The sequence below is a fragment of the Callospermophilus lateralis genome, chromosome 3 (assembly GCF_048772815.1).
Source record: "Callospermophilus lateralis isolate mCalLat2 chromosome 3, mCalLat2.hap1, whole genome shotgun sequence".
NCBI lineage: Eukaryota > Metazoa > Chordata > Mammalia > Rodentia > Sciuridae > Callospermophilus > Callospermophilus lateralis.
In genome coordinates this window covers 91,107,354-91,120,344 of record NC_135307.1, presented here as the reverse complement: position 1 = coordinate 91,120,344, position 12,991 = coordinate 91,107,354, and the positions used below count along the sequence as shown (strand labels likewise).

General features: G+C 37.9%; 1 protein-coding gene across 2 annotated transcripts; it reads right to left on the bottom strand.

Annotated features, from left to right (window-relative positions):
* Window positions 1-6,225: 6,225 nt before the first annotated feature.
* Window positions 6,226-12,935, bottom strand: LOC143394020 (uncharacterized). 2 transcript variants are annotated; one of them, XM_076848525.2, is made up of 3 exons: window positions 12,768-12,935; window positions 8,043-8,346; window positions 6,226-6,536 (listed from the first exon to the last, which is right to left on the bottom strand). In XM_076848525.2, the coding sequence occupies exons 2-3, from the start codon at window positions 8,299-8,301 to the stop codon at window positions 6,430-6,432; spliced, it is 366 nt and encodes a 121-aa protein (XP_076704640.1). In that variant the 5' UTR covers window positions 8,302-8,346; window positions 12,768-12,935; the 3' UTR covers window positions 6,226-6,429. The 2 variants fall into 2 exon arrangements, with proteins under 2 accessions (XP_076704640.1, XP_076704641.1); XM_076848526.2 differs by having other exon boundaries at window positions 8,043-8,303.
* Window positions 12,936-12,991: the final 56 nt, after the last annotated feature.

The following is a 12,991-nucleotide window of genomic DNA, read 5'->3' as shown; positions in this document are numbered from 1 at the left end:
CAAGAGAAAAGGGCCGGACAGGCCTGAGGTGAGCGCCGCCTGGAGGTTCAGCACCCGACCTCTGAGGTACGGGAGGGGGCGGAAGGTTGCTGTCGCAACCTTACAGGCTTCTTGCAGGCAATGGCTCAAGTTCTGTGGCATCCAGTATTATTCTGAAGCAAAACTCATTTTATCATCTCATTTATAAGTGTTTCACTTTGTATCTCAAAAGATGAAGAAGACTTAAAAAAAAAAAAACCACAATACTATTATCACAACTTTAAAATTTTTTCTTTAATACTGTCAAATAGCACCAGTGCTCAAATTTCCAGTTTTCTGAAAATATGGTGTTTTTCCTCTTACAGTTAGTTCTCCCTCCCATTATGTCAGTTTTGGTTTTCTGATGTTGGATCCCTTTAATAAAAATTTCAAAAATCGTTGATAGAAAGTTATCCTAAAATCTCTTATCTTTTTTAATGTCTGCAATCTCTGTATTTTTTGTTCTTTTTTATATTATTTTTATCTTCTTTTTTTATTTCCTAATCTCATCAGAGGTTTGTCAATTTTATTAGCTTTTTCTAAGAACAAACTTCTAGTTTTATTGACATTCTCCTTACATATTTCATTTCTGTATCAATTTCAGTTCTATATAATTATTATATACTTTTCTTGATTTTAAATTGCTACTCTTTTTCTAATTTCTTGAAACAGATGGTTTTGTTTCAATTCTTTTAGTTGTAGATAGACACAATACATTAATTTTTATGTGGTGCTCAGGATTGCCTCACATGTGCCAGGCAAGTGAGCTACAACCCCAGCCTAGCTGGTTGGTTTTTATCCTTTAGTTTTCTAATATATGCATGTAAGGTTATAAGTTTCCTCTTAAACTATGAGCCACACATTTATGTCATTTCTTATTTATGCTCAGTTCAAAATATTTTCAGATTTCCATTATGAATTTTTTTGACTCACAAATTATTTGAAATATTTTAAAATTTCCAAATACATTTTCTAATTATCTTGTTTTGATTTGTGATTTAAATGTATTAAATAAAAAAAAATAAATAAATAGGCTGTGCATGGTGGGTTATTGCTTTGTTGTTGTTTTTCAGTACTAGGGATCAAACCCAGGGCCTCATATATGATAAGCAAGTGCTCTGCCACTGAGCTACATCTTCAGCGCTTTTTATTTTTTGTTTTGAGGCAGGATCTCATTAAGTTATCCAGGTTGCCCTCAAATTTGCAATCCTGCCTCATCCTCCCAAGTAGCTGGAATTACAGGTGTGTGCTACAGTGCCTGGTTTGGTTTATGTGAATTAATCCTTTGAAATTTGCTTACATTTTCTTTATAATTATATGATCAGTGTCCTGTGTATGTTTAAAAAGAATGTTCTAAGTTGTTGGATGTTCTAAGATATTGGTTACAGTGTTTTATGAATGCTAATTGGGTCAAGTTTGTTAATTTTATTGTCTGACTTTCTGTTAATTACTGAGAAATCCATGTAAAGATCCTGCCCTTTACTGTGGATTTATCAATTTCTTGTACTGTCTGTAAACTTTTGCCATATATATTTTGAAGTTATGTTGTTAGGGACATGCAAATATATACTTGTTATTACTTTTTAATTTGTTAAACAAATTAAGCACTCAAATATGAAAGGCAAACTTTAAAACATATAGAATAGAACAGGGGAGATATCTTTCTGGCCCCAAGATAGAGGAGGATTTTTAAAACAAGACACAACAAGTATTAACCATGACAGAAAAAAAGATGCATAATAGAAGTCACCATGATTATATAAAGATACATAATGAAGTCACCATAATTAATGAATATAAAAGGCAATAAATGGGGGAAGATACCTGTGTGCAAAGAATTAGTATCCAGAATATGTAAATAAAAGTATGAATCAAAAAGAAAAAAATCCAATAGAAAAATGGGCAAACGCAATGGTAGTTAGGGAAATGTGGACTACAACCAAGAAGAGAGAATGTACCCACCTTATTAGTAAAAACTAAATTGGCAAAGACATAGATTTATAGAAATTTCCACTGGAAATGAAAATGTAAATCTTACACCATCACCTTAACAATTCAGCATTACTTAAAGATGTATGCACCCTATGAGTCAGCCTTCATCAGATATACACCTAGAGAAACTCTTGCACTAATGCGCATATATACCAGTACACATATACCAGAATGTTTATGGCAATGTAACAAAAGGGAAAAATTGGAAACAACTATTCATCCATCCACAGAAGATTAGATATTTAAATTGCTGTATTTTCATACAATGAAATACAGTAGTCCCCCTTATCAACAAGGAGATACTTTCCAACATCACAATTGGTACCAGAAATCATAGATAGTACTGAACACTGTATATATTGTTTTTTCTATACATACATGACTGTGATATAGTTTAATTTATAAATTAGGCAAGTTTATTAACAGCACCAATAATAAAATGGAATAATTATAAAAATATACTGTAATTAAAGTTATATGAATGGTTTTTCTCTCAACTAGTATAGAGTGGGTAGTATATATAGTGTGGATATGCTACTCTGGACAGAGGAGGACACAAGATTTCATCACTAAACTGTAATTTTATACTTAAGAATTGCATATGTAGTCACATCAATGTTTATAGCAGCTCAATTCATAATAGCCAACCTATAGAACCAATCGAGGTGCCCTTCAACAGATGGATAAAGAAAATGTGACACATACACACAATGGAATATTACTCAGCCATAAAGAAGAATGAAATTAGGCCAAATGTTCTCTCTGACATGCGGATGCTAACTCACAACAAGGGAGGTAGGGAGGGGAAGAATATGTGTTCATTGGATTAGACAAAGGGGAATGAAAGGAAGAAAGGGGGCATGGGAATACAAAAGACAGTAGAATCAGTCAGACATAACTTTCCTTTGCTCATAAATGAATACACAACTGTGTAACTCCACATTATATACAAACACGAGAATGAGATCCTAATTGGAATGGGTTGTACTCCATATATGTATAATATGTCATAATATACTATACTGTCATGTATGTCTAAACACAACAAATAAAAATAAAAAAGAATTACTTTGTCCATAATTTTCCCTTAATATTTCAGACCGGTGGGGGGGATATAGCTCAGTGGTAGTGCTCTTGCCTAGCATATGCAAAGTCCTGAGTTCGATCCCCAGTACCACCAAAAAAAGTAAAAGTTTAAGACTTCAAACAAGGTTATCAATTAAAAACTTCTTAATTTGTAGCCGGGTACAGTGACACACACACCTGAGAGAGGAGGATTTTGAGTTCAAAATCAGCCTCAGCAAAAGTGAAGTGCTAAGCAACCCACTGAGACCCTGTTAGGACTGGGGATGTGGTTCAGTGGTTGAATGCCCCTGAGTTCAATCCCCAGTACTAATATATATATATATATATATTTTTTTTTTTTCAGACCACAGTTGACCATGGGCAACTAAAACCATGGCAGGTGAAACCATGAATGAGAGGTGGGGAGCTACTATGCAACATAATTTCAAATTTTATAAAAGCCAAGGAAGACATACAGCATGATTCCATTCATTTTTGAGTTCAAAAAAGAGGAAAAATGAAGCCATACTTTATACCTGTAGTATCCTGAGTATAGAAAAAATTCAATAGTGAACAAATTATTCTTATTTGTTTTAATTTTTTGTGGTGCTGGGGATTGGAAGGGCCTTGGGCATGCTAAGTAGGTGTTCTGCCACTGAGCTACTTTGTTTCTTTTTTTTGTCTTTTTTATTGATATTTTAATCAATAAAAAAATTCTGACAGCAGAATGCATTACAATTCTTATTACACATATACAGCACAATTTTTCATTTATCTGGTTGTATATAAAGTATGTTGACACCAATTTGTGTCTTCATACATGTACTTTGGATAATGATGTCTATCACATTCCACCATCCTTGCTAATCCCCTGCCCTTTCCATTTCCCTCCCACCCCTCTGCCCTATCTAGAGTTCCTCTATTCCTCCCATGCTCCCCCTCCCTACCCCACTATGAATCAGCCTCCTTATATCAGAGAAAACATTTGACATTTGTTTTTTGGGGATTGGCTAACTTCACTTAGCATTATCTTCTCCAATGCCATCCATTTACCTACAAATGCCATGATTTTATTGTCTTTTATTGCTGAATAAAATTCTATTGTGTATATATGCCACTTTTTTATTCATCCACTGAAGGGCATCTAGGTTGGGTCCACAGTTTAGCTATTGTGAATTGTGCTGCTATAAACATTGATGTGGCTGTGTCCCTGTAGTATGCTGTTTTTAAGTCTTTGGGGTATAGACTGAGGAGAGGGATAGCTGGGTCAAATTGTGGTTCCATTCCCAGATTTCCAAGGAATCTCCATATTGCTTTCCATATTGGCTGCACCAATTTGCAGTCCCACCAGCAATGTATGGCACTGAGCTACTTACTATAAATTTTTTTAAAAAGAAAAAAAAAAGCTGACACAAAATGTAGTAGAGGAGCTGGAATTGTAAGCTCAGTGGTAAAGCATTTGCCTGCCAAGTGTGAGGCACTGGGTTCAATCGTAGCACCACATAAAAAAGAATAAAGTAGGGCTGGGTTTGTGGCCCAGCGGTAGAGCACTCACCTAGCATGCATGGGGCACTGGGTTCGATCTTCAGCACCACATAAAAATAAAATAAAGATATTGTGTCCACCTAAAACTAAAAAATAAATTAAAAAAAAAGAATAAAGGCATGAGTTCATACACAACTAAAAAGAAAAAAATAGTGGATACCTCAGGGTTAAAAAGGCAGAGAGAGGTCTTCAAAGATTTTGTTACTATTCTTTTTCCATCATCAGGAATTGAATATTTTTGTTTTATTCTCTAAAAACTGTACATTACATATGCATTACCTGCACTCTTCAGTGTGTATTTTAAATTGTAAATTTTTCTGGGGGTACTGGGGATTGAACTCAGGGGCACTCAGCCACTGAGCCACATCCCAGCCTTATTTTGTATTCTATTTAGAAACGGGGTCTCACTGAGTTGCTAAGCACCTCATCATTGATGAGGCTGGCTTTGAACTCACCATCATCCTGCCTCAGCCTCCTGAGCTGCTGGGATTATAGGCGTGCACCATTGCACCCGGCTAAATTGTAAAGTTTTGAGATAAGAAAATACAGCAATTTTGGAAGATTTTGATCTAAAGTAGATAAATATTTGACCTTAAATAAGCCATCATTACCCATCTGGAAAATTAATTTATCCAGATCCTCTCTTTCCCTGGAACTATCTGGTACTGTACTTTCGTTGGCTTTTTCTTTTTCTGTATCTCAACTATGTTATACAACTGTACAATTACATTTCTTGTTATTTCAAGAAAAGTGTGAGGCATTCTCTCTTTCTCTCACCTTTATTTTATTTGTTTATTTTTTCTTTTTATGTGGTGTGAGGATCAAACCCAGTGCCTCACACATGATAGGAAATAGCACTACCACTGAGCCGCAACTATAGGCCCAAGCAATTCTCTTTTGACGTTCTCACTTAAGCGAATCCTAACACATTGACTGGGACCTCTTTTACCTTCTGCATCATGAAAGATGTTATCATTGCTCTCAGCTTCATCTCTTGTAGCCTGAGATACAATATATAACATAGTCCTTGTGAACAGTATACTTGTGAATGCTATGAAAAGTAAAACACAGTCTGTTTCCAGCAAGGAGTCACATATTGGTGTTTTACAGTTTATACTAATTAGTAAGAATTATGCCTTTAGTTGCATTCTGGGTTCTATGTAAAGGGATTGATCAAATTATTCAGTACAGAATAACCAATCATCTAAAAAACTGTAGGAAAATAAATGTGGGTCATCAATATTAAGACAAATGCTAGAGAGCTGGGGTTGTATGTCAGAGAAAGAATTAAGGTAAATACCTACAAATAGTGGAACATATATGTTTACCTACAGTCTGTTGTTAGTCCCCTGGTCATTTGAAAAAAAAAAAAAAAAAGAACATTCTACCATGCGGCCAGCGCAATGGTTTCATTAATGAGGTTCTTGGCATAAAAGTTAGCTAGTGAGATCGAAATAAACACACAGACTCAGTTACCTTTTTCTATGACCAGGTCCGAGACGGCTCCCCTCTCTGGTTCCCTCCTCTAACCGCCCGGCAGGGCAGCAAGGATTACTCAGGGCTAGCAGGAGAGAGAGAGAACGAGCACGCCAGGGAGTAGCCTTTTATTGGGGAGCAAGAAATTCAGGGGATAATTCCATCCAATGAAGGTTGAAGGGGGAGCCGCACTCCAAGGTCAGGGTCAGTGATTGGACCTTCGGGGTCAGTGGTCAGTTACACCCCCACACGGACAGGTTCTCTCAACAGGAGAGGGCCGGGAAAGCTCCGACACAGCCAGAGCGCCTCAGACCCTAACCGGGAGTCACCCAGTCACGTGTGAGAATGGCTTCCGACATATTCCCCCTTTCTTTTCGCAAAAATGAGGCGGCGGTTCACTCTCCGGAGTTTCTGCATTCTTGTTCTGAAGACTCGCCATCCTACAATTACAATGCAGTAGAGAATTAGCAGCAAAGAGAATAATCCAATAATGTACCAGGCCGAGTGTTTAAGAATATTTCCAGGGTTGAATCCATTTAACTCCTTCAATATTTGGTTAGCCAAAGAAGAAGGATCTGAAAAATCAGCTCTATTATTTTGAATGTCTTGGATATGGTGATGAAGTTCCAGAATATCCAAGCTATTATTACTATTTTGCCAAATACCTAACAAATGGTTTTTAACCTTCTCCCAATCCCAGAGAGAAGCATTGTACTTGGCAGCTGTAACACACACATACTTATAATTAGCATGACATTTAAGCCTTTCTTTAAATTTTAAGGCTGAAAGTTCATTACCTATGTCAATAACAGTTGCCTCTAAGGCATTTAATTTAGTTTCAATCTTTTCATCAATATTTACTTGATTACGCAGAGCCTTGGAAGTATTTTGAGCTAAATTATTAAGAAATTTTGCATGCTGAATATTCTGAGACAATGTCAGAGACGCAGAGACAGTTGATGCAATAAAAGAGACTAGCGCCAAAACACCAACAATTATAACTCCAATAGCACATTTAGGTCTTGCCAGCTGGGTATGAATTTGCTGTAAGACTTGTAAACCAGCATCAGCATACCATGGCTCTGAAATATTAGCAGGTAATAAAACGAAAGAGGGCTGATGAAGTATCAGCACTCCTTTTCCTCCATTATACCTAGTAATGCAATTCGTTAGGTTACATTTTTTACAAGTAACAATATATCTGTCATCTATCCATTTAACTTTTACATTTCCAATAATTAAAACATAAGAAGATTGGACACAAGCTCGTAAGCCATAGCAAGATCCCTCTTTACAGTTCTTGCCAATAAATCTTGGTAAGGGTTTGTCTGTAAAATGTAAGAATTTTGAACACCACCTTTACTATAAGTCAAAATATTACTAACAAATCCTGCAGGTGTCATAGCAGAATTTCTTCGTAATTGTCTCTTATCAATTTTTGGAGACCAGTCTAAAATATACCCACTATCTCTAGACACCTTATGTTGTACAGGAAAGGGATTTATACAATCCATCCATTTAGGAAAGGTGCCAATCTCAATTGTAGAACTATTTGGACAGTGGTGTATCTGTGGAGGCTTTGCAGAAATGACTGGCTTATTATGGGAAAGTCCCATCTTAATTACTGATCTAGTATTAGGTTTTAAATCTCCATAAATAGAATTATTTGTCAGTCTAGGTCTACCAATCGCTGTCTTTTCTTCGAATGATACTTTTAGACAGCCAGCATGTTTATCGTGGGACCAACATAAGGGTAATTGGGCACTATAGCCAGAATAATTAAATCTAGTCACATGATTGGGAGTAATATGAGTATCTGTAAATCCTCCCATCATGAATGAGTCATTAGTAAATACTGGAATTGATTCTCCAGTCCACACAGCTGGGTGTACCAGGGGTGGATCTGGGAAATATGTCCAGTAAGTGTCTACTTGATCCCCCTTTACCTGACAGCCCAGTAGGGCAATTACTATTGCTACCATCATCACTGGGGTCCTGTTTTCTCCTAGGTCTCGAAGTATTCGGGAAGCCTCCAGTCTCTTCGGGGGCGTGGGTTGTTAGCTTCTTCACGTCTTCCCATGAAATCAGCTTTTTGGCTGGGTCAATCTGGTCTTTCTTCATCCTTTTCCGATATCTCCTCCTTCTGGATGGGGGCTCCTCTGGGTCGATCCTCAGTCGCTTCAATCTGGGTTCTATCTCTTCCATGTCTGATAGCACGTTCAGGCACCCAAATAGGACGAGAAGAATTTTCTGGGAAAATACAAGCATGCCCTCTGCCCCATATAATCACCGGGTCTGGGCCCTTCCACTGACCGGTCTGTAAATCTTTCCACAAAACTCTGCCTAAAGGGCCTGTTACTGAGGGAGACATTTGTCTCTCAGCAGCAGTGTGACCTTCTGCGTCACAGTTTAAAAAATTCAAAACAAACAAGGCATGATTAAGGCTATTTTGGGGAGTCATAAGCTTATCCCCCCTTTTTAATTTTTGTAATTGAAGTTTAATAGATAAATGAGCTCGTTCTACAATGGCTTGACCTTGGGGGTTATAAGGAATTCCTGTTTTATGATTAATTTTAAACTCTTGACAAAATTGTTGAAAAGAAGAGCCCACATAAGCTGGAGCATTATCTGTTTTAATCTGCATAGGGCATCCTAAAACAGAAAAAGCTGCCAGGCAATGCGAAATTACATTTTGAGAATTTTTTTTAGTACGTGTTGTGGCAAAAATAAATCTAGAATAAGTGTCCACTATGACATGTACATAACATTGTTTACCAAATTGAGGAATATGAGTTACATCCATTTGCCAGATTTGATTTGGTTTTAATCCATGGGGATTTACCCCTGATGGCAAAGATGGAGTGTGAATAACACACTTAGGGCATTGGCTTACAATCTGACGAGCTTATTCTCTAGTAATATTAAATTTTTTACGTAAGCTAGAAGCATTTTGATGATGCAAGGAATGGGAAGCTAGTGCACAGTCATATGAAGACATCTGTTGACAAAAAGCTACGAGTCTGTCAATTTTGTTATTACTTGAAGCTAAAGGTCCTGGAAGATTAGTATGAGCTCGTATATGTCCTATGAAACATGGATATTTCCGCATTAGCACTGCCTTTTGTAAATTATGAAATAATTTAAATAACTCTTGTGATGAAGTATACCCAATAACTGAAGTTTCAATATTTTTAGTAACTCCAACTGCATATAAGCTGTCAGAATAAATATTAATAGGCTCATTTGCAAAGTAAGTTAAGGCACAAATCAGAGCTTGAAGCTCTGCTCTTTGGGCAGAAGTATAAGAAGTTTGTATTACCTCTGTGTGAACACGACTATAAAATCCTGCTTTACCTGAACTTGATCCATCAGTGAACACTGATAAAGCTTCATCTATAGGATGGGCACGTACAATCTTTGGAAAAATAAGTGACGTTAATGTTGTAAATTGTATAATTTTATCATGAGGATAGTGACTATCTATCTGGCCAGGAAAATCAGCAAAAGCTATTTGCCATGGGCTAGAAGTTTGAAAAAGCCAATTAATCTGTTGAACAGAAAATGGAATAATTATGATATCAGGTTTAGATCCAATTAATTGTAAAATCCTAGTTCTACCCTTAATTACTAATTGAGCTATAGAATCATGAAAAGGAATTAATGTTTTTTGAGGGGAGTGGGATAAATAAATCCACTCAATAACTCCTAATTTTTGCCATATGACTCCTGTTGGTGTATGTTCAGTTGGAAATATTAATAAATACACCATTTCCTTAGGATCAACTCTAGTAAGCTGTGCATTTTTAATTGCATTTTCAACTTTCCTTAAAGCTGTTTTAGCCTCTAAAGTTAGCTGACGTGGAGAGGTTGGAGAGGGATTTCCTTGTAATATCTGAAATAAAGGACTTAACTCAGAAGTAGTTAGTTTTAAGGATGGCCTCAGCCAATTAATATCTCCTAATAGCTTTTGAAAATCATTAAGGGTATGTAACTCCTTAATTCTTATCTGAAGATTTTGAGGACGGATTGTACGTCCTTGAATTATCTGACCTAGATATTGAAAAGGAGACACTTTTTGAATTTTTTGAGGAGCTATGCATAAACCCATTGCTGTAAGCGAAGTCTCTAACTGAGTAAAAATTTCTGAAAGTACCTCGGTATTAGCATGAGCCAATAATATATCATCCATAAAATGAATAATATATGCATCAGGAAAGCTACTTCTTATGGGATCTATCGCCTGGTCTACGTATTTTTGGCACAGAGTAGGACTATTACGCATTCCCTGTGGGAGTACTTTCCAGCAATATCTTTTAACAGGTTCCTTAAAATTAATTGTTGGGACAGTGAAAGCAAATCTCTCACAATCTCCAGGATGTAACCTTATAGAGAAAAAACAGTCTTTTAAATCTATTACCATCAAGCTATAATCTAAAGGAATGGCTGTGGGAGAGGGAAGTCCTGGCTGTAAGGATCCCATAGGCTGAATTGCATGATTTATTGCCCTTAAATCCTGTAGCAATCTCCAATTTCCTGACTTTTTCTTAATAACAAAAATAGGTGTGTTCCAAGGACTAAGCGTTGGTTCTATATGACCAGCCTGAAGTTGTTCCTCAACTAGCCTATGAATTATTTTAAGCTTTTCCCCTGAGATGGGCCACTGAGAAATCCATATAGGCTCCTCTGTGAGCCAGGTGATTTTTTCAGCTGTCTTAGGGATCAGGGAAGTACTCAGGGCCCCTAATAAAAATTTTGGCTTGGAGCATTTACTAATCTTTGTCGTGGAGACTGGTTTGTAAACAGGTACGCTTCCTGAAGGGTCTCCTTATCATCTCCAGGAAAATATCTCTGACTAACTTCCTCAACTGATCTCATAGAGTTAGGAGTAACTAATAATAATCCCATTTTGGTTAAAATATCTCTTCCCCATAGATTAGCTGGTAAAGTCTCTAACACATAAGGCTTGAATACTCCACTGTTCCCATCAGAATCTTTCCAATGGAGATAGTTGGCACTTTGAGCGGGCTGTGAAATCTGCCCTATGGCCTCTAGGTTAGCTGGCGCTACGTGTAAAGGCCAGTTTCTTGGCCAGAACCTACTAGAAAGAACAGAGATATTAGCCCCTGTGTCAATTATTCCGAGGAATTTTTTATTATTAATTTTAAGTTCTAATAAAGGACGCTCTTGTCGTACTAACTGTGACCAGTATACTCTGTCCGGCGGCTTAGAAGCTGAACCTACCGGCAGGTGTCTCCCTGCATCACAGGGCAATAAAATTAATTGGGCAAATGTATCTCTTGGAGTGAGCCTTAGGGCATAATTGGATCTTACAGTAACCTTTAATTGTCCTTTAAAATCTGAATCTATCACACCAGGTACCACCTCAATGGCTCCCTTTAAATTATTACGTCCCAAAATTAAACCTATAGTATTATCAGGAAGCGGCCCGAAAATCCCAGTAGGGATTTGTTCTGGTCCTGATTCAGGACTCAATTCAATTGTCCTTGAAGGCCCTAGGAAAACTGTCTGCGATCTACGTTCTGGTAAAAATCCCTCTGGAAAAAATCGCGGGCTGTCCTGGTCGGCGCCAGTGACGTCACACTGTGCGACCTCTCCTCGAATTCCCCGTATTGTTGCTCGGCCCGGGGAGGGGCCAACCGGAAGTTTTTTGTCCTCCCGCTAGGAGGAAATGACGGCGAGAAGGCGGGCTGATCCGCGCCATCTGGATCCGCCATGTGGGATCGAGTCCTGCAATATCTATTATCGCCAGTAGATGGAGTCCTGAACTTGCGCATGCGACACTCCCGCGCAAAATGATTGTTTTTCCCACAAACGTAACATTTTCCGCGGGGTTTTCGCCCTAAATCCTGTGGCTTTAAGGTTTCTTTTAGGGCTGCGGCTAAAGCTACAGTCTGTAAATGTGTAGAGTCCACATCAGAACACAAGCGAATGAACTCAGAAACTGTGCCTTTCTTACGGTGTGGTTGGAGAATATCTTGACAGTACTTATTTGCGTTTTCAAATGCTAGTTGTCTGACTATGAATTCACTGGCTCCTGGATCTCCGATCGACCTGTTTGCAGCCTGGTACAATCGGGCTACAAAATCTGAATAATGTTCACTGGCACCTTGCCTGATTTTGGTAAGAACTAAATTGGATTGGTCCTTAGAGACTATTTGTCTCCAGGCACGCTTTGCACAATCAGTTATTTGATTGTATATTACAAAGTCATAATTTAACTGCCTTTCTAAATCAGCAAATTCACCTGTCCCTAAAAACATTTCGACTGGTGTTTCTATATTACGTTTCCTATTCAATTCTGCCTGTTCAGTACAAAAATCAGTCCAATAAGTTCTCCAGAGCAAGAAATTTCCCCCGCTCAGACAGGATCTGGCTACAGAAATCCAGTCGCTAGGAGGAAGGGGCTGGGAGCAAATATTATCTATCAGACTCTGTACGAAAGGCGAATTTGGACCGTACGTCTCACATGCACTTTTTAGTTCCTTAATGGTTTTAAAAGGAATTACAGCATGAACTCTCTCTGATCTTGCTCATTAACTTGCTCAAAAATGGGAAAAAGTTGAAAGCCACTAGTATCCTCCCCCAATTCCTGAGCCTTCTTAATACCTCGCTGGAATGGGGTAAGAAAGGTCATCGTTAATCCAGCGTACCTGTTAAACTTTGTTCTTTTAGCGGGTATGGGCCGAATTTGAGTAGCCTGGGCAGGCGGTGTTAAACGCAGCCTGTCGAAATTTCTCTGTAAATCCCGAATTTCAACATCTGATTCTTCTCCCTCTGACTCTGAGACAAGGTCGGATTCTGCGCTATCGCCATTTTGAATTTGGGCTTCTAAGTCACGTGGTTGAGAGGAACTCTGAGCCCCTCTAGGAATCTC

Bases quoted from the DNA above. Each gene is read 5' to 3' on its own strand.
- LOC143394020 (XM_076848525.2), bottom strand. From the start codon at position 8,301: ATGGAAGAGATAGAACCCAGATTGAAGCGACTGAGGATCGACCCAGAG. The intron at 6,537-8,042 runs GTAAAGGGGGAT...TTGTAATTGTAG, and splicing joins TTGCCCTACTGGGCTGTCAG to GATGGCGAGTCTTCAGAACA.